Source organism: Achroia grisella, unplaced genomic scaffold (genome assembly GCF_030625045.1).
Source record: "Achroia grisella isolate CSIRO2021 unplaced genomic scaffold, CSIRO_AGI_Agris_v1 utg869, whole genome shotgun sequence".
Taxonomy (NCBI): Eukaryota; Metazoa; Arthropoda; class Insecta; order Lepidoptera; family Pyralidae; genus Achroia; species Achroia grisella.
Window position 1 is genome coordinate 2541652 of NW_026713049.1, and position 27682 is coordinate 2569333.

Sequence of the window (27682 nt, forward strand, 5' to 3'; positions counted from 1 at the left end):
ATCATTTCTAAATGGCGAGCATAACGAAAGATAATGAGATTTTCATTAGTTAACACTTTTCTTAGTCATCATTTTTATATACTTCTAAGAGAGTATGATGGCATATGTGCTGTCTTATTCTAAGCTGTATAGGTTAATTTTACATTGCAGAAGTCAGCTGTTAACAATTTTTAGAAATATAATTGACTGTCGAAATTTGTTTCGACTCGTTGAATTGTAATTATTAAAAATGCATTATGTCCCTTAATTGATAAAAACTGTTATTAGTACATTAATCTTTAAATTTTACTATCCGGCTTGAAAAATGTTATAAATACATTTTAACAATCCGGCTCGAAGGACCATAAAATATGAGGTCATGACACAATCATGCTCAATGTTTCTATTTTAGATTAAACTGGTTTATTCTTTACTTTTGAGCTGTATTATTTGACAGAACTATCCAATACTTCCCAAGTATAGTTTTTATGAATAAGGGATATTGGCACATCTACTTATATATAGCTGTAAAATATAAGCGACCTGTGAATTATAATAAGTTTATTATTTTGTATTGTTGGGTTGAGCGACGCCGTTGATTTTGGGATGACATCATACAGTTATATTGTTTTTAAACATCGAATAAATAGCGGCATACGCAATACAATTGTTGTTTTACTTACAACTTTATCACTTAGCAATAAATCGTCTGTATGATTCCCTCACCTATTTCAGCTGCGTAACACTAAGTAGCTTACTTTGTAAGCTGTTAGTTATAGGGTGTGATTAGGCCGAGAATTTTAGGATATTATGTATGACATACACGACATACACATCTTAGTCGTCCGGAATGGAGACACGTGAGTGGTATCACGAGCGTTACATGATTACGTGATCTGTGCTATTCATCTAGGTATATAGGCGACTGTTACCGCTTACCATTGTGGGTCGTCTGCTTTTTTTCCAAGCTAAACAGGGCTTGTTATGGACAGTAAGAAATTCATAGAAATACTTAAATACATTCTTTTATAAATACCTACATAAAAGAAAGAACTCTGACCGATACAATCACACTCATAAGTCCAAGTTTTTATAGCATAAGAGGAATCGAACCCGCGACCATTAGAAGCGTAATGCGGTCTGCTATACCGCTAAAACAACTAGGCTTTCAAACCTAATTACAGACAAATGTTATTAATAAAAAAAAGTCATTGGCAAAAATATTTATTACTTATAGAAAAATCTGGCATATAAAAATTTACATTAAACGTTCTATCCCAATAACTGTTTGAGGAATGCTACAAATTGGGAATGTATAAGCATACAACAAATTAATTTTTAATTTTAAAGTCACAGTGAAATACGATTTAAATTATTTTAACACATATAACTTACATATATATTATAAAATTTGAGATTGAAAAACTTTCCGACAGAATTCAACCTGTATTATTGTCGAACACGGTCATCTTTACAGAAGGCGTGGTATAAATCTTTCAGACATTTTTCAAACATTTAGCTCATGATTATCATGGCCTTTTACTTATTAGGGTAGCGCAGTATATTTTCCTTTGCCATTGACCCCTATGAGCCGTTATACTAGGATTCCCTATTTTTGAAACCTTTAGGTGCTACCATATTATCTATATACCCCGCTACAGGTCTTTGTAGTATAAAATTACTTCAAAAAAGACTACTACAATTTCTTCTCTGCAATGAAAATAGATCTTTATTAACAAAGCGACAAGAAATATTTTTAGGAACCAATACGCACGGAACGGAATATTGCATTTATAAAGGATATTTATTTTGTATTAAAAAATTAATAATATTTGGAATATGATATTCCAGCATTACCGTAATAATATATTTATGAAATAAATAACCCTGGACGATTAACACAGCGCCATCTATTCCTATTATAAGTAGAGCTTGTGTTATGGGTACTAGTTGTCTAGTACCCATAACACAAGCTCTATTATATTCCATATTCATATAAATATTTAGATATTTAGACATACAAACAATCATACTCATGTGATCGTGCGAGGAACCGCACCCGCGACCATCGGAAATAAAGCTGTGCTAAACCGCTAGACTAGCGAGACTGAGGCCTAATACCCCCCTCTATAAGGGCATATAGATATTTGGTAGCAACCTACATGTACACATCATCTTATATTAAATTGTTACAATTCATTAGTATTATTATAATGAGGCAAGCAAATATTCGTATCACATAATATTAACAACACGGAATGCACTTATACATACATACATTTTTTTAATCATATTACTACAGTTAAAATCTGACTTCTATTATTATCAAATATGGTTACATATATTATTTATTAGCTTTTTTAATTAAACTATCTGGTAAGCTTATGTAGTTTATTGTACTGTGTTTTTTTATTCTTATTTTACAATACAATCTTCATAACAATGAAAATCTCTTATATTTACTTTACTTAGAAAATATATTATTATTTTTTTCTGTATTATTCTAAGTAAAAAACAACAAAATAAATCACTTTAGATAATTAATACATAAATTTTCTAAATTGGCTAGAACATATACATTCTGGAGGGGGATTGTTAGTAATAGGACTAATCAACTCATGGCTAGCAAAGTACCATGTTAGATCGACCTCCACGTAGTTCCCCCTGGAAACCATCGTGACAAGTTCCAGGTCAATTTGCCACGATCAGCTTGACTTCCTACTCATCAAACTCCACTGATGCCTCTCCACCGTTAAACCGTTAACGCAGGCGGGTGCACCATTCTATTATCACAATTAACAAAAAAATGGAAATAAATACCTGAATTTACCTCATTCCTATTATTCAAATATTTATTCTTGCCAGAATGAATATAAAATTAACGGCCGTTATAAGAGAACTACATAGCTAGCATTTGTACTAATACTTAAAAGTCAATATACATATTTATTATACATTTAATATACAATACATATTTTCTAGCTTTGGTTGGGGACGTAGACGCCGCGCAAAAGGAATTAATTGCAGAAGTCTGCATAATCAAGAAAATACTTGTTTATATTCGACATTTCAGACAGCGCCAACTAGTCCCAATACATAATTTGGTGGGGTGAAAGAATTATCAGTAATGTGGACTAGTACCCCTATTGTTGGTATAACTTGTCAGGTCGACTTCCGCGTGTGGAAGCTATTGTGGTTAATTTCTGCTGAATTCGCGTCGATGGGCTAGCTTACCCGACTTCATAATATTATTCTCTACGAGTGCCCCGCCAGCGTATACCATAAAGGCAGGCTGGAACACCATTCTATTATCATCTACATAGTACAAAACAAAGTGCCGGCGCCGACTGTTCGTTTATATTTTTAAAATACGTGACGATTTTAATGCACTTTCAGCTATAGATAAAGGGATAATAGAGGAAGGTTCATGTGTATAATACATGCGTGTTATAAAACAGAACAAGCCAACATATATATTATAATTTTTCCTAAATTACAATTTCAAGCACGATACATATACAATCACTCAGATATATAATCAATATACAGGGCTGGTCCTAAAGGGTCGGTATACCAAGGTGAAAACCAGCAAAAATTATAGTCCTCAATACAAATGTTTGCAACGTTGGAGACTTCGAACCTGCGACCAATGGAATAGGCCACCGAGGCAACTACCATTTCTTTTAGAGCGAGCTCTAACTTTTGGCTTAGTGTCTTATGACTAGCCCTCTATATTATTCTTATCTTAACATTTTTATACTCATATACTTTTTATATATTACAATAATAGCACATGTCATAATATTATGACTATGACCTCTGGGGTCCGGCAGTTGGGCTCCTACTAGTAGGAGGGCCTACTCGTAGAAACTAAATATATCCTGAGGATTATTTATTTAACTACAATCATCTTATACAACTATATATTCGTAATTATAGTTATAGTATTTCAAAGAAAACATTTATAACCAGCCTTTGAAAATTACAATGCAAATTTTCTTAGGCAATTTCATATACTTTGTTTAGTTTATATTCTATTTGATATTGCATAGTTATATACGTATAACATTGTCATTATTAACAAAGCAAATTATTCGTACCTAAAGTAGATATTACCTCTCATTGAGTATTTAATTTTATCTGTGTTTACGATGTATTTTTTTTTGTATATAAAAATACACATAGAAAAGGATAACATGAGCAACAGTTACAATTGAGCTCAAGATTCCATACATTAATATAATTTTAATAGACTTAATTTAATTATGAATTATTAGATGAACTCACTGATATTGTTACAAATTAAGTAAGTACATAATTTAAAATTTTGTTGCTGATTAAGTAAAAATATTTGTGTTATATTTAAAAAAAATAACAATGGGAGTGTAGTAGTAGTAATTATATATTCTTCTTTCTATAATAACTCAGGTAGTATAGTTTTTATAAAATGATAAAAAATATTATACATATTCATTTTCGCCAATTAGATTACACTTAAAAATTATTCGATGAAGACTAAAATTCATCAACAATCGAAACTTAAAAAAATAATGTTGATCTAACAATTATAATTTAAAACGATTTAAATTAAGAAAATATATATGTTTATGTTAATTTTATGTAATATTATTATGCTTTTCATAATGCTAAAACGGCGTCGCACCGTTTTATATTTCAAATATTTTATACACCTACAAAATTTTTGGGTAGAATAGAATTCAAACAATACTGTTAAAATATAAGTGTACATATAAGTCATATTGCATATGTATGTACATAGTACTGTTTCTCCATAAGATAAAAATATCTAGTAGATACAATATATAATCATAATTACAAGAAATATTAATTAAGTTTTGTGAATAAAGTAATCCCACGAAAAGAGATGGTTTGTTAGAAAGCAGCAGAATATTTGCAACGCCAACAATTATTCTCTGCTCTAATGGTTCACTGGTAGAAAATGCGCATGGTGTTAAGTCCGCAAAAGTTAAACAAATAATTAAATATGTAATTGAAGGTAGGTATAGGTAGGTAGGTAACCTACCTATATAATTCACGATCCAAAATGACCGTTATGAACTCATTTTTATCTCAAGTTATAGTACTGTATCTGATAAAATGGGCGTTATTAATATAGATAACAGATGAGCGAAAGTAAATAATGAAGCGAGTTATATTATTTAATTTCTGACAAGATTTAAAACATGACATCAATAGACTCAACATTTTGTTCATTTCACAGTCAAATTATCTTCTTTGTAATATGATTATATCTTATTTCTTTGTATAATCATTGTAAATTATTAGGGAGCTGTAAAAATTATGACATATTTTTTATAATGATATACTTTTTGATCATTATTTCGCAAAGATAATGTATGATTAATCTTTTTTATTGAAATAAACATAATAAGGACTATTTTGCTGTTTAAATATTTTTTTATCTTTTATTTCGCACAGAAAAAATATGATTGATCTTTAAACTCAAATACACTTACTAAGAACCATTGAATGATCAGGTTTTTTACCTAAATTAACAATTAGGAACTTTCTCATTTAAAAATTAAGGCAAATTTAAAAAATTATGGAAAAATATTTTTTTTAACTAATTACAATTAATAACAATAATCGATATTTAAAATACTACTGGATACAACGCAAATACTGCATTTATAGAGACATATAGTAACTCATTATTCTCATCAGTATATCACAGTTATCTATCGCGTGTGACACCATTTCTTTTCTATAGTAATACTATGAAAGTTACAAGTACTTTTTATCACGAACAAATAAGGGCCGTACCATACCATAGATAATATATCTGTATCAGTACGAATACGAAAATTTATTTAGTTTTTGTATCCACGAGAGATTAAAAAAATGTAACATCGGTCGCGTGTTTTCAAGGAATAAACTGATTACCAAATGACCGATTTAGTTTTTAGTGAAAACTAAATACATTATGCAATAGGAATGAATGACTCCGAACCTTTGAGGCAAAGGAATTAGTAGATTTTTTTCGGACTACTCTAATACTGTTAGCCGCTGGCCTTCACAGCTTCACCGGACGATATGGGGAGAGTGCAGATGGCACTGCAAAACTCGGAGGGCTTATGGAGCGGCTGAAAGCCAACTCCCGTCTGACGGATACGACTTTAGCCTGAGGGCACCGCTAGGTGTTCGAATCACGGCTCAGGCCGTCATAATATTGATCCCAGTTTGCATAGGACGGGGGATCGATCGGAGAGGCGACTGGAGCACCGGAGTACAGCGCCCGGGCGCGTGTCATAGATTTGTATTTTGCAATGCCCATGACTGTTCATGTATATCGATGAGATAGTTGCCACGTTTTCTCGTATTATTAGATTATTTGCTATTACTATCACATAAAAAATATTATGCCTTATACTTAATTTCTATAGAAGGAATTGCGTTTATATTACACATTGTCTATCTGAATATATATATATATATATATATATTGTTTGCACACTGTTATTGTACCATATATAATATAAATCAGTGTATTATCATATATAATTTATACACCGAAAATCAGCGTATAAAACATTTTCAGCATTTTGCTGAGTATTGGTCCACATTGACTCCTGTTTTGTAATGTGTGTAAATTAGTGTTTGTGTTTTTTCATGTCATTATTCTTGTGTCAAGAAGAGTCTGTAAAATTCTATTCTATTCTGATAATGCACTGTCTTATACTCATACTGTTGATCACAACTGTTGACTTGGCATTAAGTTTGTCACATATACATTTTCTTGTGTGCAGAAAAAAAAACAAATTAACAGTTATGTACAAATAAATTCACATAAAACTTTTAAACATACTGATCCGCTGTTTACCAAAGCCGATGTAATGAAAAGTTACCTCCCTTCTTGTACGAACACTGTTGTTTATGGTAATTCGTGAAACTCGAAGTCCGTATACAGTTGTTGTACGCGTTTATACACCTCGTCGCATGATGATAATGTTTGCGGTAGTACAGCCAACGCTGCAGCTAGACTTGCCTCTGTGCCGAAAATCTAAAAAGCATTATAGTATCACTGTTTTTAAATTTGCGATATAAATTATGGAAATGGAAACCGAAATTTCAGCTTGAGCCGAGGTTCGAACCTCTCTCAGTATCAGAGTAAACCCTTATTCGATAGCCCGGAGTTGGCCTTTAGTCACACCATAAGCATGTTTTTAGCATCTATTGTACTTGTCTCAATTTTCAGTTAAAGTCCAACAAGGGCCAATAGCACTAGAATAGTTTAAAAAAAAACAGCGCACTATGGCATGATTTCGGATATAAACGCATAGATTTTCAGGCTACACCCAGACTGTGTGACAGTAGAGATTGTATCACTACCTAGTGCAAGATTGAGGACGAATAAAGTTCGTCATACTTAACGATTCATTCTATGCCAACTACAAAGCACTTAATTTTTTAAATATTATAAAAAAAGGAGGGCATGCGGTTTAGCCTTACTTCTATTGGTCGCGGGTTCAATTCCTCGCATGATGCGAACTTTTGTATTCATGAGTATGATTGTTTGTATTGGTCTGTGTTTTCTATATAAAAAAACCCAGACCGACAGAAATAATCTTACTCATGAATACAAACCTTACTTGCACCGTGCGAGGGATCGATTGAGAATCGATTATGTCTGTACAAAGAAAAATGTATTTAAGTTTCCTGTTATTATGTACATAATATATGTACATGTCTATAATATCTGAGTATATCTATCAGTTGTCTAGTACCCACAACATGCTCTGCCTAGCTTGGGGATAGATGACGCTGTGTGAATTATCCTGGGTTATAATCATCTTCAAGTAAGCAATTACCTTTCAACTATCTATATTTAGACAGAATATCCATACCTTTTTGAGTAGGTCAGGTCTTGTTGGCAGAGCATGCATAGCGAGCGTAGCAGCTTGCCGTATGTACCACGGGTGGAATTCCGCAAGGGTTTCATTGTATGACCCTTGACATGTGGTACATGTGCTTACAGTATCATTTGATTCACTCAACCTTTTCAGGAATAATCTGATGAAATCTGAAATATAAGTACCAAAAAGCTTAGTTGTATATTTGACAGATTTACCTGAGGTAGACTGGACTGTAAATTCATTTGTTTGTGTAGGTACCTAAACCAATGACGTATTTATAGACCCAGATGAGTTTCACCTATTTTTATTTTTTAATTGTGATATATACGACCCAGATATTAATTTCCAGGCCCGCTACTGAGTCTCACCTATTTCAGCTGACAAGCAACTTGCTCTATAAGCTGTATTTGGTTGTAGCATGTGGTTTAGGCAGTGAAATTAAATATTAAGAGGCAAAACATCTTAGTCTGTTGGGATGGCAACATACAAGTGGTATTACAGGCATCAAACAATAATAACATGTCCATAGTGTTGTTCATGTATATAGAAGACAGACGGTCACCATTTACCATCAAACAGGAGATCAGCATCTTTGCCACCATTATTTATATTATGTAAAAAAAACACACTTTTAATAATAAAAATTTTGTAAATACTGTTGATTAAAACGATTTTATTTTTGGGAAATCAACTGTAAAGGTTTATCTCAAAGTTAGTATCTGTTTTTTTTTAGTTAATTTAATTTATCATTAAAGAGTATTTTTGTACAGGCAACCATTCAAGCAGAGCCAGTAGTATAATCATCATTATATAGCCTTCATCCTATTATTTTGGGGTTAATTAATTTACAGAAACAAGCTTACAACTCTCTGACAGATTAATTTGGCTAATATAGATGTTTCTATCAACAGAGTAGTAGTCAGAAATATAAACTGCTATGAAGATTTACATTAGTCAGTGAGATTTGATCACAACCTTTGAGTTAGGTTGGTTACAAAGCTATAATAACACTATGAATTATAAGTATAAAATTGCTTATCATTATCATGTAATAATTATTATCATAGTTATCAAATGATATGCCACCTATACTAGCTGATAGTATTTATAAAGTAAACTTTCTTATCATTCTGTAATTATTATAGTTAATTTTTGAAGTAAAGACTATAAATTTACTAATATATCAAATATAAATTTTTATGATATAAAGTATTTGATATGGTCAAGGGCATATTGTCCAGACCAGTAGTAGTAATGTGAGGATGACGCTTCACAGGGGGGTAATTTCATTGTTCAATAGGGCGATTCGAAAATAGATTCTTTATTAAAATAATGTAATGTGAATATGAATTCTTCATTACATGTTTTCAAAATTTACTTACTGTTTCGTTTTTATTTGATTATTAACAATTTTCTAGTAATTTCTTCCTCAAACCTATTATTTGTTTCTTAAAATTTTTATATTATAAATTATGTATTATACAAAGGGAATTTTAGAAAGGCAAAGGTGGGGCATGGCTCCAAAAACGTTAGGAAACACTGGTCCAGACAGTGAACAGAAGCTAACACTTCTCTATTAATACTATAAAGAATTTTTTTTTTTTATTTCATCAATAGGCAACATTTACAGCAAGTAACTGAGGTTGTATATTTGATGTTATTGGAGATTGGTTGGATTATGGTTACACAATTTTTTTAAATTTTTGAATAAATACAAAACAGTCCTACATTCAAAAGAACTTGCTTAATCAACTTTTGGAACAAATTCATAAGATTGCACAGTAGTGCGTGAGAATAACTTGTGAATATATCTAATAAGTAAAAACTATAACATCTCACAAGTTTATTATAGCTAGATGCTGTTTGTAGTAAACAAGAGAAATAAATAAGAACTAATAAAGTATAAATAAATACAAAACTAAAGTTGTAGGATTGTTAGTAATTTATTATTTAATTTAATTCAGGCTACTAATGGCCCAAATCATAAATACCTTAAAGACTAAGATAGATATGAATGATATATTATTAGAAAATATAAATTGTCCATGTGGTCACAGTACTGATGACGGCAATCTGCCATGTAATGAACAATAGAAGCACCATGTCAGGGCAACCTACACATCAACAATACTCCCCTGGAAACCATTACTGCTATGAATTTGACACAATGCTAAATGACCTGACTTCATGCTCAACCTTTCATCCTCCTGGTGGACACCAGAGTATTTCTTCAGTGCAGGCAGGTACACCAAGATATTATCAACCATGAAAAACCACATACCCAAGCCTCTATGTAGACGTAGCATAGTCCTCGAGCCGGAAACAAAGCCACTCTTCTCGTGTAAACCCGTCTCTTTCTCATACTTCATCATCTTTTTAAAAGATTCATACTGTATGGCATTTTCACCCTCCTTATGTTTTTCCATAACTTTAATTTTACTCTTAACATCACTGCTGACAAATGAGAACACTGTGCCAATAAGATTTAGAAATCTGTAAACAATTAATGTTAATTAGAGATAAACCATATGGTTAGGGATTATTAAATATTCAAACTTATTTGAAATAACGTATATATTTTTTTGACATAAATCATAAAGGTTTTTAGAAAACCAACTAATTTAAACTAAAAACTTACTTCACTAATTCATTATAGCCGTCAATATAAGCCTCTATTACTACATCATCATTTTCTTTGAGGCTCCGTTGAAAACTTTGATGTACGTAATGTAAATCTAAGCTGTTTTCATTGGACATATTTTATATAATACTTGAATAACACAATGAAACTAAAATAATTCTAATATAAATTAAAATAAACAATATACGATATCAGAATTATTTGATTACGATTATATGAAATATAATTTCAAAGCAGACACTGAACTAAGAACTGAATGAAAAAACTGCAAACAAAACATAATGGACAGTTTTAATAATGTCAGTCAATGTCACTCAATTTAAGTCTATTCAAGGATACCTCTTGTTTTGTGAAAAATGTACACTTTGATAGATTTGATAATGAGACTTTTAAATAAAACTACTACGTAATAAAAGTACGGTTTTATTTAAGTATTGTTTACATTAAATTACATATAAATATTTTTCAATGGCACAAATTATACAGCATATCACGATAATGTGAACAGACTATAGAAAGATCAGTCAGATCAGTAAATGTCAAACTTGGAGTGTCATTGTCATTAATTGTCATTCTGTTTTCAGTCCAATGATACCAGACCGGAGAGTTTCCCCATAATAAATGGGTGAAAATAAAGGTAAATAGAAACTTATGGTTTCTAGGAAAAAATAATTTCAGCTAGAGAGAATTAAAATATTTTATCTGAAATTTAAAGTTCATAGATTGACTTACTGATTATATACCTTTGTGTAATTTTGACGACTAGGTAGAAAGATTAGTAGTACCAGTATAGACTTATTTTCGTAAACTGCAATATTGTATAAAATTTGGGAGAAAGTAGACATTATCTGGCAATATAACCTCAGCCAGTCAGTACGTCAGTATGGCACAGGTCACTTATGTCTATTTATGTCCGTAGATCATTCATAGATTCTTATTTTGTTATAATTAATTCGTCAATTCCTGTGATTTCCCAAAATCTACATAAATAATTAAAAATACCAAATTACCTAGCGTCGTTGCTCAGTACTTTCATATAAATACATTTCACAGTGTCTCATGTATGTACCTTAATATTTTAACATAATATCATATTAATATATGTGTTTGCGTCAGTGAGTAGCGTCAAGATTATATTAGTGTTTAATAAACTTGTAATCTAAATAAATTGTGTCACTATCTTGTGCAGTATTACAAACAAAATCGGATAGTGTGGCCTTTGATATTTGTATTTTTCTGGTACGTCTAGTTTTGTTAACCTGTGTATACCCTCTAAATAATATTTTTGTGATTACCTGTTATAAATAAGTAAAACAATATGGTTTTGAAGTGTTATTAATTCACATTTGAGGTATCAATATATATGTATTTATTGAAGTTTGTACATAATATAATATAATAAATAGTGAAAATAGTGTGGTATACTGGCATAGTGTGACCAAAAAATTAGGTCATATAGTAAATTGTATATGCACAATTTTAATGAGCACATGCAATAGCATCTTATTTATTTAATACTGTCAATAAAAACTTTACAACAAAATTTTGATTAAAGTTAAATTCAAGTGGTCTATTCTTCATATATATATATATAATATGTGAATTGTAAACTTTGATCTTTATAGTAATAAAGTTCATTACTTTTTTTTATATATTTATAACATAGCTGGTTAATTGGTAAATTTGATTTGTTGAGAAGTTTTTAAGACCCTGTTATTTTGTCCAATTTAACTAATCTTAATATAATTCAATATATGTGTACAGAATTATAGTGTACAATAGTTAGGCTTAATGATATGTGAGTTTGTTTGTTGACTTTTTCACACATATATGGTCAATATTAGCAACGAATTGATAATTTTATTACTACAATTTTGGCATGATGAAGCATATCCTCATCATGGAATATAGTCATACACATACTCATATGTATACTAAATACATACATATATTTCTATTAAATGTGTTAACACATAAATCCCCATTGTACTGTTTTCAGATTGCATGCTAAATGTTCAAATTACTATAATTGATTATCATTATAATTAGTCATATTTTTAGTAGTAAACATAGAGTCAAGGTCAGAGAATGGTGATGATGAATCATTTTTGTACTGGGTACTTTCCCATTGACTGTATGTATAAATATAATAGAAAATAGTAATATCATTAAGTCTAACTATTGTACAATTCAATAGTTTAAATAAATAAAGAAAAATTTAAATATCACCATTTGACTGTTTATATCAATGCTAAAATGAATGAATAGAATGCTAAAATCCACAAAGTACATACACATTTGATTATCATTATAATTAGTCATTATTTTTTTAGGAGTAATCATGGAGTCAAGATTAGACAATGGTGATGATGAATCATTCATTGTACTGGGTACTTCCCCTGGTACAAGTCTGGATTTAAAGTGTGAAGGCATGATTAATGGTCATGGATCATTTGACAAGATTCAAATGGAGGATGCATTAAAGGACCTGTCCATAGAGGCAAAATCATCGCTGAAGGCACACTTCCGGTTGGGCGATAGTGTGAGTATAATTGTACACATTATACAAATAGTATATTTACTATAGTTTTGTTGTTTATGAGCTTTTATTTAGATATTGTTACAAGTGCTCAGATCAACTTGAACTAGCAGCCCATCCTGGTTTCGCAGAGATATACATGTACTATATATATAAATCTTTCTCCTGATACACTCTATCTATTGGTAAAAACTGCAATGAAATCATTGTGTAGTTTAGTTAAAAAATCTAAGTGAAGAGACAGTGGAAACTACTTCATTTTATACTATGTAAAGATAATAAAAAGGATCACCCGCCTGCACTAATGGTTTATGCTGATAAGGCACCAGTGGAAGATGATAGGATGAGCATGAGGTCAGGTCAGTTAGCCAATCGTGACAAATTCTCTAGTAATTTAAGTATATGATGATTAGGGACAATCACATGGAGGTCAACCTGACTCTGTACATTGCTAGCATAACTAACAATCATACCCATGTCAGAATATTGGAAGCTCATAAGCAACATAATCATAGTAAATATCCCATTTATATTATGTATACAATTGTAAACAAGTGTGAAAATATTAAGTAAAGTGTGAGTGTGTTTAATTACATGAATAAACTTACCACAAATATTTCGTGTTCAAGGTACACCTATTAAATCAAGAAGTTTCAGAGGTATTATACATAAAAAGCAATATTTATTTATATTTAAAATCAGTATGGTATAAGTAAAGTTTAATGTGAAATGCCAGATTCTTTGAGCACAGATAATCTTAAATTGGGATAGTAATTTATAAGGTTAGGTTGTCCAGTCTTTCATTTTGTTTATGTTATACCAACTAATGATCATGGTACGCCAGTGTGTTGCAACACTGACTTAATCTAAGTATATAGGGAAGTAGCAACGTTAGGCATTAATGGCTGTGTCTTCTTCAGCAGCTATGAGTCCAGTGCTGGATGTGTCTCTTGCATTATTTTTAACTTTCTTCAATCTGCTATGCATCTTGGCTCCAATCTTGTCCAATGCTAAAGCCCCATGCCCTTGATAATATGTTTAAGGTGGATAGGTCATGGTTTTACTGAACGGATTTTGAGGAAACTTTACAGTAATATAGCCTATACATCAGAATAACATATAGACCATAAATTTCACGCAGATGAAACCGCAGGCACAGCTAGTATGTAATAAAAATACTTGATGCTCTACAATTTGTTCCATCTGGAATTAAATAATATGATAATTATTAAATTCTAGGTAATTCTCGCATACATTTAGATTTATGACTAAGTACCGGTTGTATCAACTTATCTTAATATTTGATAATAATTGATAACAATTGATTGAAAGTTGCATTCCATGTTATCAATAATAGAAAATCGCTTCAGAGAAATATCTTTGCTACTTTTATTTTTATTTTTAATTGTCTATGTTATATATTAAGTCTATGGTGAATAGATTTCTTCTGGTTACGCGCTCTATATTCTTAGTGTTGCCATTATTTTTTACCAGATAAGGAAATTAAAACTAACCAACTAAAAAAAAATCTGTAATAGAATACAGAGTTTTTTATATCATTGCTCACCATGCTACATAGAGAATCTGAGCTTACTAAACGTCAGAGTGTATCTAGAAGTGTACCTACTTTCATAATCTTGTAATTTAAACAACTCTATGTCATAAACGTTATCACGTTATCATTCGCTATCTATTATCACAATGTGCTATCTACGTATTATCAAAATAACTGAAATTTATAATATATACATACATATTGTAATATTTTTGTATAATATATGTATATTATGGCTAGTACAGTCAGATGGCACCTATTTACGGGGACAATTTTTATTCAAATAATATTATCTGCTGAGATTTATATCTATACTAGCTGACCCGCAAACGTTGTTTTGCCATATAAATTAAAATGCTATTTAAAAAATGCTGGTTATGGTAGAAGGGTGAAAATTTAGGGTTGTATGATTTTTTAATTACATATTTAGGGGTGGACAACCCTTATCACTTAGGAGTATGAAAAATAGAAAGTAACCTATTCTCAGACCTACTGAATATGCATATTATTATTTTTTTAAATACGGTCAAGCCGTTTCGGAGGAGTATGGTAACTAACATTGTGACACGTGAGTTTTATATATAAGATAATGTCTTTTGTGGTGTACTGACAGAATACTTAATTTGACGGATAACTGATCCTGTCCCTACATAATATATTTATACAAAATTATGATATAAGACATATACAATAGCATATGTTATGGTAAGACAGTCCAACAACTATATATCTTCACGCTAAATCTCTTACGGGGTAGGCAGGAAGAATTGAATGCAAATGGAGTCACTTACCTCAATGTACTTTTTTTCAGCCATCACCAGGCAGTCTTATGGCCGCCAGCAGTATAATAACAGATGATAAAACCACAGAGGAACTACAGAAACGCTTTGGTGAACTGCTCGACGAGAACGTCATATTAAAAGAGACATTGAAACAGAACAATGACTCTATGAAAGAACAGTTCCTGCTAATAGCGTCCTGTCAGGAGGACATGATGAAAACCCACACGCTTCACAAGGAGAAGTTTGTTGAAACTAAGGAGTTAGTAGAGAAGGTTAGTGTGATATCGAAACTTTGTTGGTTTAGTGGTTTAGCACGACGCCTTGCTTCTGATGAACGCGGGTTCGATTCATCGCACAATTCAATTATTTGTCATTATGTACCATACACAGAAACGCCCATGTATTTCTATGTATATTGTGTGTATTTACAATAGTAGAGAAGTTGAGTATGCCATCAATCATCGGTTGTATTAACGGTTTAGCACGCTGACTTACTTCCGATTGACGCGGGCTCAATGCATCGTTCAATGCAATTGTATTCTTATATTCATAAATATGAGTGGTCTATACCATCATACATAATATACAGAGAAACACTTATGTGATTATATGTTTATTGTATCGTATAAGTACACACTATTTACAATAAAAGATATTTGAGTATTTCTATTTGTGGTCGAGTATCCATAATATAGGCTCTGCTTAACTTTACGGATTTGTCTAAGGTTTTAAAAAAACATACCGCCTTTGCTTATAACCGTACCAGAATGCATTCAATAGTTTAGTAGAAGGAAACGGAAAGATACTGATGGAAACAGCTAGTTTTGATAGTACTATATTTATTGAAATGGATTAGCGTAGTTTTGCCCCGTACTCTATTTGTCAGGTTTAAAAGATTTATATTCTATTGTGGTGGGAACACCACAATAGAATATACAAATTCTGGGGTAAATATATTTAATTGTCATTAAATCGAAAGAAGAAGTACAAACCAACCCTACAAGTCTACAAAACAACTATCTAACATATCTTATTCCAGTTGCGACACGAAAATAAGAAGTTGAAACAAGACCTAGCACGCTTGGTTGACGTTGAACAGACAAACGGTGAAACAAGCAGATCTCCGCCCAGTTCAGGAGTGGAATTCGTTACGTCACCTGATGATGACACCATCAACAAGCTGACTGCACAGTTGGAGCTAGTTGAGAAGCAAAGGAGACAGGTAATAATAGTAGTAAATATAATTTTATCAAATCTTACTAATGTTTTAAATGTGGAAGTTTGTAAGTGTGGATGAATGGATGGATGGATGTTTGCTGAATGGATTTTAATGAAACTTTACAATCATCATCTGCTTCTTCCTTATCCCATTTATTTGGAGTCGGCGCAATGTTTTTCGGTTCCATTCATCCCTGTTCGCAGTCACCTCGTTATTTACTTCCTTTCTTAACATATCATCTTTCACACAGTCCATCCATCTCTTTTTCGGCTTTCCTCTGCCCTTATAACCATCCACATCTATATATAACACCTTCCTAAAAGTGTTATCTTCATTCCTACGCATTAATTCATTTAATGAAACTTTACAAAAATTTACATTAATTCATTAAAATTTACATTAAATTTAATGAAACTTTACAAAAATTTACAGTAATTTAATGAAGCTTATACATCAGAATAACACATATATTTTCTAATATGTACAAAACTTGAATTGTCTAGGGTAAAAAATATTGCCATTTCAACAAAGGGAGAAGCAAAGTTTTAATAAATAATTTACCATATTATTCTATTTCAGGTTATAGTTGACAATGAGAAGCTGACGTGGCAAAAAGAGTCGTTGGAGCATGTAGTTGATGCCACTACCAAGGAACGCGACGATCTTAAAGAACAATTACAGAAAGCACAAGTAAGTATTTTTTCGATAGACTTTGTAAGTCATCTGTGTTTCAGTTGATGAGTTAAATAATGCAGTGAAGTTTCATAGTACAAAGGCATTATAACTTAGACCTCCCGAATGGATGGTTTTTAGGTAGTTTTATTTTATATGTATATGTATATAGTCAGAAAGAAAATACAGAAAATGACTTGTAATACGGAGATATATGCTAGGAACAAGTGACAAGACTTTGTAATATTATATAAACAAAATGTCCAATAAAAGAACTATAAATTTAAATACAAATTTAGAATGAAAAATACATTTCTGATTAGCCAGTACAGTGTACAACAGGAATGTTTACTGCTATGGACTACATGATGACGGTATGTCTGTGGTTCTATTCGTGTATATAGGCGGCGATTACCACTTCAGGTATATGTTATTGGTGTGCAATAATATATATATTACATTCATACGCCTTGTCGGTGGAGCTGCTGCCATTCTCCACAATTTCCATCATACTTTTTGCTTTATATAAGTATATATAACTAATAAATCCCTATTTCTCTTGGTCGCGTAAACGATTGTACCTATTTCGCTAGTTCTTTTTTGTTTTGTTTGTTATTGTCAGTAGAACGTTTAAAGAGTTTTTTAAAGAATAAATTAAGAAAGTCGAGGAATTTTAAAAAAGTTAATCGTTAATTCAATAATTATACTTAATACAAAACAATGTCTGCTGTATCATCTGGTATAATATATATATATAAACTGTATGTTGTTATAAGTTATGTTTTCCTATTAATGGTCTAGTGCCAGTACATGCTCAGCTACTTTGGAATTAGATTGCTGTTATCCAAAGTAATTTGTTATGTAAATATTTGCAGAGATAGCAATTAACCTTATTATTCGGCTTTGTCTCGTTATTTAATCTACTTCTTTGTAATGTATAAATAGTACAAATCAAAGTCCCTGTTTTCGTCTGTTTATGTCTTCGTTATTTCCACTTACTTTGTCTTAACTTCTCTACAGATTTCAAGATGTTTTATAATAATAGTAAACTAACCAAATAATTATAATTTCAGCTACAACTTACAAGTAAAGATAATAAATATGAGAACCATATTCAAAGTTTAAACTCGAATATACAAGAACTGCAGATCCAAATCGACGCTGCTAATAGTGTGGTAAGTTTTTTACAAGTACAATGGTGTGCAAACAAACATATTGTAACTGGAATGGGATTAATATACAACTATTTAATAAATGCAAGAGTAATTAACGTGTATATATTTCACAAGAGGGGTCCCAAGGAAATCAATAGTGACTTATAAAAAAAGAGAAAATAATACTAATTTAAAAAAAAAAGTATAGTCAACATTTTGCTAGCAACACAAATGGACCACTAAATGGAATTCAATAGTGATAAATTTTTATATTGATTCAATTTTAAAATATATTGAACACTATTGAACTGTACTCCTGTTAACGGCAACTTTATGATTATAAGTAAAAATTTATTATATTGATATTTGAATTTTATTGTAGAAATAGGAAAGAAATAATCTTTGTTGAAATAAGCACTACTAAGTTGTATAATTTTTTTTTATATAAAATACTAGCTGCACCCGCTACTTCGTCCGCGTGGAATTTAACTTTATTTTTCTAAAATAAAAGTAGCCTAAGTTACTCCTTATTACATCAGCTACCAGCCAATAAAAGTCCCGTCAAAATCGGTCCAGCCATTTCAGAGATTAGCCGGAACAAACAGACAGACAGACAAAAATTGTGAAAAATGATATTTTGGTGTATGTACCGTATTTATATTCATATAAAAACTCTCCAATTTTATTTATATGTATAGATATATAACCATATATTATATAATTACAAAACTGACGGGCCTTCAACGGTAATCTGTAATCGTCGTTTATTTATCCTTTTTGCTCTGTATATGACCCTTTATGACTACTTAATTTTGTGATTGCAGTCAAGTTTGTCGTCGGAGGAAATGACAAAACGTGATTCAACGATTCGACAACTGGAAGCGAAGGTTACGTACTTCCAGACGGAGCTCAAGGATGCACAACTAAAGCTTCTAAATTATGAAAATGTTAAGGTACCCTCTAATTTAAATATAATATACATATATTTTAAATTTAATTTATAAATATTAAGTATTAAGTAGATTAGCGGTGTAATGTTACATAATTACTGTTCATATTGCAATTATCCTGTAACAATTAGTAAATATCATCTGTAGTAATACTTAGAGTGGTAGTTTTTGTGCATTGTTTACGTTATTCTTTGTTTGCTTAAAATTCTAGTTTTGGGATAGCAGATATATCAAAATCTTTTATGTTTAAATCTTAAAGTCCATTTCTCTTTCATTTTAAATTATATTAATTAATTATTTTTTATTTATATTTAATTTTTTATTAATTCTATTCATTATTTATATTTAATTATAAACTATAGCAGTATATTTAGCTTTTTAGCATGTAATTTTTGTTTTTTTCAGCTGGAGTACATGAGACAAAAATCAGCTCTGTCAGAGACTATAAAAATGTACAAAGACCAAATAGATGATCTCAAAACTAAATTAAAGGACACGCAAACTATTGTAAGTTTATTAATATCAATAATATTCATTAGTTGCAAAATTATACGATAATATTGGCAGTCATTTTCGGAACTAGTAATGTCTGCACAGACAACAAAATCGGCCCAACTGTATCAGAGATAAGCAAGAGAATCAGACAGACAGTATAGTAATCAGAAGTATCGTATAAACTTTCATGATGATGATGATGATGTCCTCCTTGTTATAAATACGATAACAGCGACTCACAAATGTTTCCTTTCAAGCACTCTTATGTGACTAGCGAAACCAAGTTTATATATAAAGACTCGGTCGCATTGTGTACAGTAAAGTTAGCCAGAATCATTGTAAGTATAGGTGTAGGAGCGCCTCCCGAGTCTTACGGGTGTAGCGTTTCACAGGTTCTTCTCAAAATTCTCCAGTCATATGCATTTAGTGAAACGCTGTTAATTACAAACAAATACTTCAACTTTATTTATTTGTATAGATTAACTGTTATACTATAGGGGATTGTTATAGTAAAATGTATGTTATGTGTACAGACATTCCAACCAGTGAGGGTGTCCATAACTCCAGATCAAGAGCCATCGTCTTCCAGTAACGAACTTGCAACCTTCGCCTCTAATATCAAGCTGTATGACAAAACGTTGAAATATCTCTCGGAGCATCTAAATGGAGTCACTCATGGGTATGTCATTATTATTCATATGCTTCTGTATCCGAGTTTTGTTAGATAAAAAGGTAGATATATAATACACTTAAATAAATTTAATATATCTACTTTACAATACACTCACAATTTTTACCCATTATAAATGGGTAAAAACTGTCATTATTCCAGCTTATTCTGTAAATAATATAAATGATGTAGTGGAGTAACCTGAAAAAGCCAAGCTCGCTATAAAGTTCAAACTTGTGGAGGCGTGGTGGGGCGGGTTAATGTGCTTTCTCTAATATGATTGAGTGCTTTAATGGCTGGCTTATCCGTCATACTCGTGAACGGGTGCTGCTTGTGGGAAGTGGTCTGTTCAGGATTCGAACACTGATTACACTATTTGCTTTTGCAATAGCAAGCATATGCTTGTAATCACTCTATTCCTCTATTCTCCCAAATTTGAATTTAAAAATGAATCTGTATTATTGTAAACATGTACAACATTTATTTGAAAAGAATACGAGCTGAGTTTCTCGTCAGTTCTTCTCATCTCGAAATCATTCCGAACTGACGGTAGATTTGACATATCATAAGAATTTGTAATAGACCTACATGAATAAAGAACAAGACAAAATATTTTGAATTTTGAAAATATAAAACTTTTTTTCGGCCAGTAATATAAAAAAAGTGGCTACAATATAGGTACAAAAAACGTGTGAGTAACGTAGTGTGTTTTATTCAATTTCAGATTGGTAGATAACATAGTGGAGACTATGGGCGTAGTGGCCAGCCTGTGTGATTTCAAATTAGAGCGTGACACCACAGAGACGTTCAAATCTGGTCTCATTGAGGTCCAACGACAATTGCAGAAACAACACAGCAACGCGTTAAATAACATGTGAGTATGATTTCTGTCTGTGTGTGTAAGGTTACGTCTGAGAAGAGAGTCTGAATCTCTTGCGGTGTTATATATATATACCAATGCATATAAGTGGAGTAATTAGTTCACATTACTAACAATCCCTTTCGCCCACTCTGTTATGATTGGTTAGAGTTTTTTCTTACTTATTCAAATGGTTTTTTGCAGAAGTCACATTAGAAGTACATTATCAATATTTGAGGGTATATTCAAAGATCACAAGGAACTGCTTCAAAAGGCCAGAAGTAAACAAGAATGTGTAAGTAAATAAGATGACATAAGAGATTCTCTAGACCTCTGATCTAAATTCCCAAATTTTTTATGTGCCTACGACACAAACACCGACACCGTTGCCATATTTTTCGGTTTGTCGGAAGAAACGGCTGCTCACGTTATCTTGAAGTGCGTAGAAGTGACCACATAATGAACACAAATCTTCAGAACAGCGAGGTCGTTCCGTGAAGCCTGTATGACTGACTGTACTGCCTGTGTGACACCAGGAGGAGGAGCTTGGCTAGTTTATTTAGTAGTCTCGGCTCTACACGCACAACGGTCCAGATCAGAGGCTTAATACGTATAATAGAGTCCAACTTACATTACATTACATCCTATTCATTTGTTACGCAGGTATCAAATTCTCAAAACGTGGAGACACTTACAGCGGCACTGTTAGCTCGTGGTAGCGAGTTACAAACGGTGCAGGCCGAGTTGAAACAACTGCGTTTGGATGTAGAGGACAACGGGGCATTTAAAGTCCAAATGGAATTATACAAGTGAGTACCACAATGATATTTATATATTAAATTCTCGTATCACAATGTTAGTTACCATACGGCTTGACCGACGTTTGAGTAAGGTATTTATAATGTACCATTTTATTTTTTAGAATGTGAACTTACATACAACCCTAAATTTTCACCCTTCTAACATCGACCCTTTTTTTAATAGCTATTTTAATTTATCTGGCATGGAGAAAGGGGATTGTTAGTAATGTGGACAAATAACCCCCTTGCTAGCAATGTACTATATCAGGTTGACCTCCAGGTGGTTCCCCCTGGAAAGCATTGTGATAAATTCATGGTGAATTTGCCACGATGGGCTAACTGACCTGACCTCATGCTAATTTTATCATACCCGTAAACCGTAGCGCAGGTGGGTGCCCACCTGCGCTAACTGTTTACGCTTATCCATTATCATCCATCCCTTCGGTCCATAAGTACCTGCGGATGACTTGGATTGGTTGGATTTATCATCCATAAGATCACCATCCTGCCGCTGTATACCGTTTGTGTAGCCGGTTCCATTATCATTGTCATCTATCATAGTATTCCATTATCATCCATTAAAATACCTCATATCACCGGTGATAATGATTGTGAAAGTATGTATTACAAATACAGATGTATCATGAAGGTATTATGTTTCAAATACAGAGCTGACTTCGAAGCAGAACGCGAGGCAAGAGAGAAAATGGCCTGCGAGAAAGAGAACATAGCAGCTGACTTACGCAACGCCCAACGGAGAATAGAGTATTTGACGAATATGGTAATTTTACAGTTTTTTTTTTTATGAAACCGTATACTATCCCTAATAGAATGATGTATGTCAAGTAAGTCGAGAAAATATCAACAATTTGAGAGCTATCAATGCTTTAGAATTTGATAGAGTTACAATAAGACAATGTATGGTGTTTTGTTGTTTATAATTGAATTGTTTTTTATAAATAGTTCTAAAAAAAATTTGCTACTGTATATTATGATTTGTCATAAATTCAATTTAACAGTCATAACATCCTTCATGATGTATTATTTTAAAATGACATTATTATATTAATAACTATTTTAATGACAATGCGGTATAGATACAAAAATATCAACTTTATTATTTATGATCCTCAATAAATATATTTGTAAAACAAAACATCTTGCCTATTGCTACAAGACTTACATATTGTTATTCAAATTCAAAATATCTTTCTTCTGTACGTCTAATACAGACTCTTATAACATGTCAAATCTATCGCCAGTTCGGAATGATTTCGAGATGAGAAGAAACTCAGCTCGTATTCTTTTTAAATAAATGTTATACATGTTTGCAATAATACAGTTAACCTAAAATACTCATAATACTCACGTTTAAAACATTATGGCAGCTGGAAGAAGCACGCCGAACGCAGTCGTCCCCAGCCGCGACCCCCACGCGGCCACCTCCGTCATCACAAAATGCCACCAACAGCACCAGAAAGGTCAGTATATTATAACCAGCCGTATAGATTTGTCGTTGGATGATGTTCGAATGATGATTCCCATTTGTGCTAATGAAATACATTTTTTGTATATACTATTGTAGTATATATATACAAATGTGGCATCGACCATCTGATGGTAAACGGTTACTGTAGCCTATGGACGCCTGAAATAGTGGTGTCACCTGCGCGTTGGCCACCCTTATGTTATATGTTAATGAAGAAATTAGCAAATCTACTGTTAAAAACTTAAGCATTACAGATTTTAATTCATACCAGTTTTGCTCTTTTAAAATTAAAAGTATATCAAATATATCTATAACTATATCGGTTAGTTCATTAAGTGAACTACGTAGTATGAAATTATTGATTAGATTTGTTTTCTGTTCTATATTCTTATTCGTCATATATATAGTTATTGTATAATTTCACTTATAAAGGATAAAACTATTCTATTTATTATATGGAACAAAACTTATAAAGTTAAACAACTTTAATAAATATTGTTTAAATAATTTAGTCTTTACCCACGTTAAAATAATTTAGTGTTGACAAACAACCTAATTGCCCAGTAAATTAAAAATATATTAAACACATATAAGGTCCACAAAAAGCAGAAAGTGGAAGGGAAAACAGAAGAGTTGCCTCGTGAGACGACGCCGCCACCGCAGAAGTACCGCTGTCCAGTGTGCGACAAGGAGTTCAAGACTATGATACTTTTACAGCAACATGTCGACTCATGTCTGCTTTGAATGCAGAATAGAAACATATAGCGATATATTTATTTAAGTCAAGCTACTAATGGCCCATATTATAAATACCTTACAGACCAGTGTTTCCCAATCTTTGTAGTGCCTTAGCCTTTCTAAAATTCTCTAGCGTATACAAAAAAATCATATAAATTGTACCGTTTGTACCGTGCGAGACATCGAACCAGCGACGTTTGCTACACTGCTAGACAACCGAGGATTTATATAAATACGTAATAGACAATAAGATACGAACTCAGACCCATACGAATCATCATACTGCCAGGAATTGAAGACCGATTGCGAATCTAGGTCACGACCATTGGAAGTAAGACGCTGTGCTACACTTCTATTCTTATATAAAAAATACGTGTCACGTGGTTTGTCCGCGATGGACTCCTAAACTACTGAACCGATTGCAAATTTGATTGGCACATTGTGTGCAATTGAATCCAACTTGAAAGATAGCTTAAATCTCAATTTATAGTCGCAATATTATTTTATTGCAAATTATTTTTATATATAATATAAAGAAACTGTTAGCCACAGCAAAGCGTGGCCGAGTCTGCTAGTATATAATATAACAACCGTCCATAGATATCGTTATTACTTATTGTAATAAACTTTGATTAGAATATAGTTATTGTTTATTCTAATTAATTTCCAAATAACAAAGGTATATGGGTAAGAAGTCGCGCCGCTCAGCTAGTATTTAAATATATTGTTTGTGATGTTATTTCAAGTTTTACGGGCATTGTTAAATATTGGGGCGTCTAACGCCATACATTGTCAAATAAATATTAGGGTTATTCTTTAGTTTAGGGGTGAGCAGCCTTTTTCATCGAGTCAATTTAAATTAAATTAATTTTTTGCCAGGCCACACATAAAGTAACACTTATTAATAATTTGCATGCAAGATAAAAATCGCGCTTGTGTTGCATGTGTGAGCGAATCGACAAGTGAGTAATTTGTCAGAAAAAAATGTTTCGATTTAGTATGTACTACCATTTTATTATAATAAATTTTATAATACAATACTTATGGAAAAATTTCGAAACAGTGAATTCAATTTAGAAATGCTTGGCGGGCCGCATAAACATGTTTAACGGGCCGCAAGTGGTCCGCGGGCCGCGTGTTGCTCATCCCTGGTTTAGTTGATTAATGTAAATTATGTTTAATTTAGATATATTTTTACTGTATAATTTTCGCTTCTATATATTTAGTTGCTCTCCACGCTTTATGAAGTAATTGTCGCATTTATTTTTGAGAAAATTTAGTGTAGTTGTTTTATTTTATTATATTATTTTTAAAATTATATTCAGTTCGATTTGAATATATGTTACTTTTAATTGTTTTATACATGGATAGTGAATATAATTATAGTTATTAAAAGTTTATATTTTTAATTCTATTTAGTTTTAAAACAATTTTCAAATTCGATAAATTGGTGAGCATAATTTTGTTTATGGTCGTGTTTTGATTGTTTATATTTTGTTGCATGATTTATGGTAATCATAACAGCATGGAAATTATTATATGATTTATAACAATAAAAATGTAATAATATGTTAAATATTATTATTATTTTTATGGGTTTTACAAACCAAAATTTATAATCAGATATGCCAAAATTTAAATATAAATAGTTCAACCATATTCACAAAATGATTAACAATGGAAGATAATGATGTAGGATGTATAGAAATGTAAATAAAAAAAAAGAATATAGATTAGTTTCTTAGTTACTGCAATGTAGCGAAGGTATGGCCGGCTGCAATGGGAGACGTTAACAATACATTATTTAATAAATAACATGGCTGTATGAGCATAATGCCTGTTATCCTTTTCTTTAAAGGATAAACAGAATAAAAAAATAATAATATCGCTTATTTTTACATATATTATATAAGATGACAGATTATAAATAGGTACGAATACATTTCATTATGTGTTATTTCACTAATTATTAATCACTCCTTTTGTCTTTGATCTTGTTCTTTTTTCAAACGAGTGTGTTTTATGTACGATAGTCTGTAAATATATTAGTTCCTTGTTTATACTAATAAATGAAAAATAAAATGGATTTAAATACAAAATAACACCTTTTAATATTTTTCAGGTGTACACTTGTCCTCAATGCTTAAGATTCAAGAATACCGATTTACGTCAAGTTGAAGCGCATCTGGACCATTGCGTTGGCATGGAGCTCAACCCTTGCAATCCTACATAAAGTTTTTACTGCAAGGAAGAAATCTAATCGATTAATATTATAGTTCAAATTTGATTGCAACACCAATTCAATAATATAATTTAACAAAATGCGTATATAAAGTACAAATAATATGCTATATTTTTAATGTAACATTAAAATTTACATGAGACAAAGTTCTTACTTTAGAATGTTATTCATAAAAAGGATTTTTATTTTAAATTTTATAGAAAGAAAGACGATGATTTCTATAGCTAAGATAGAGTATTGTCTTTAAATTATAAATAGTTTTCCAGAATTTTATTGAATTAATGTATTATATTTAAAAAAAAATTAAACGTTTATGGAATTCGGCGTTGCTTCGTGGATTTTTATTTTGTTTGTCATCTAATGTTTTTAATTAACATCCACTAATTTTCGTTTATATAACTATAATTAAGATCTATTCCCGCTACATACGTATTCCTTTAAAATGATTGATTATTTTGCTTAAAGAAATATTTTTAAGCGATTTTTTTTTGTCTATTAAGTGATATTTTTGTTTTCTCTATTACGTCGTCGCGTTTTAAGGAAATTACAGACAAAAAAATATGTGATATAATGTAATAATTGTATTTGTAACTTCCATATTTTTATATGTAGTAAGTAATCTGTACAAAATTACGCTGTTGATGAAATAAATTTCATTGAAATATTGGCTTTATTTTTATATGACGTGTTGTAGTTTATTTGTAAACTGTTATTAAATTTCACAATTATGTCCTAAATTATTACAAAACAAATATAATATGTCCAATGAAATATAGACTCTAAATATACATAATTCTGTGTGATTTATCATTAATATCTATCTTCACTAAATTTATTTAGTGTTTTATTAGATATTAGCTATTATTATTAGTAATTAAATATCTTCTTTTTTTTAATTCTCTCTACTAAACAGAGACACAAGAAAACTTATGTTCGTATTGTCAAACTATGTAAACACATATAGGTACAATTATAATATACGTATGTATAATAACCCGAAATA

The 27682-nt window shown here is 31.3% G+C and overlaps 2 protein-coding genes across 3 annotated transcripts; one reads left to right on the top strand and one right to left on the bottom strand.

Moving 5' to 3' along the window:
• Positions 1-5972: 5972 nt before the first annotated feature.
• Positions 5973-10743, bottom strand: LOC131852920 (ceramide-1-phosphate transfer protein). 2 transcript variants are annotated; one of them, XM_059203670.1, is made up of 4 exons: positions 10513-10743; positions 10156-10325; positions 7866-8041; positions 5973-7021 (listed from the first exon to the last, which is right to left on the bottom strand). In XM_059203670.1, exons 1-4 carry the CDS (start codon positions 10629-10631, stop codon positions 6893-6895), a joined length of 594 nt encoding a protein of 197 aa, XP_059059653.1. In that variant the 5' UTR covers positions 10632-10743; the 3' UTR covers positions 5973-6892. The 2 variants fall into 2 exon arrangements, with proteins under 2 accessions (XP_059059653.1, XP_059059652.1); XM_059203669.1 differs by having other exon boundaries at positions 10156-10367.
• A 692-nt stretch (positions 10744-11435) lies between these two features.
• Positions 11436-24443, top strand: LOC131852869 (NF-kappa-B essential modulator). Its single transcript, XM_059203606.1, has 15 exons — positions 11436-11754; positions 12849-13057; positions 15421-15663; positions 16431-16613; positions 17190-17300; positions 18356-18457; positions 19261-19389; positions 19792-19893; positions 20415-20560; positions 21276-21425; positions 21615-21705; positions 22074-22219; positions 22880-22991; positions 23599-23691; positions 24294-24443. The coding sequence occupies exons 2-15, from the start codon at positions 12857-12859 to the stop codon at positions 24441-24443; spliced, it is 1959 nt and encodes a 652-aa protein (XP_059059589.1). The 5' UTR covers positions 11436-11754; positions 12849-12856.
• The last annotated feature ends 3239 nt before the right edge of the window (positions 24444-27682 follow it).

Bases quoted from the DNA above. Each gene is read 5' to 3' on its own strand.
- LOC131852869 (XM_059203606.1), top strand. From the start codon at position 12,857: ATGGAGTCAAGATTAGACAATGGTGATGATGAATCATTCATTGTACTG. The intron at 19,390-19,791 runs GTACCCTCTAAT...TGTTTTTTTCAG, and splicing joins TAAATTATGAAAATGTTAAG to CTGGAGTACATGAGACAAAA. The intron at 22,992-23,598 runs GTAATTTTACAG...ACATTATGGCAG, and splicing joins TAGAGTATTTGACGAATATG to CTGGAAGAAGCACGCCGAAC.
- LOC131852920 (XM_059203669.1), bottom strand. From the start codon at position 10,631: ATGTCCAATGAAAACAGCTTAGATTTACATTACGTACATCAAAGTTTT. The intron at 10,368-10,512 runs GTAAGTTTTTAG...AATTGTTTACAG, and splicing joins GGCTATAATGAATTAGTGAA to ATTTCTAAATCTTATTGGCA. The intron at 7,022-7,865 runs GTATGGATATTC...AATGCTTTTTAG, and splicing joins GACCTGACCTACTCAAAAAG to ATTTTCGGCACAGAGGCAAG.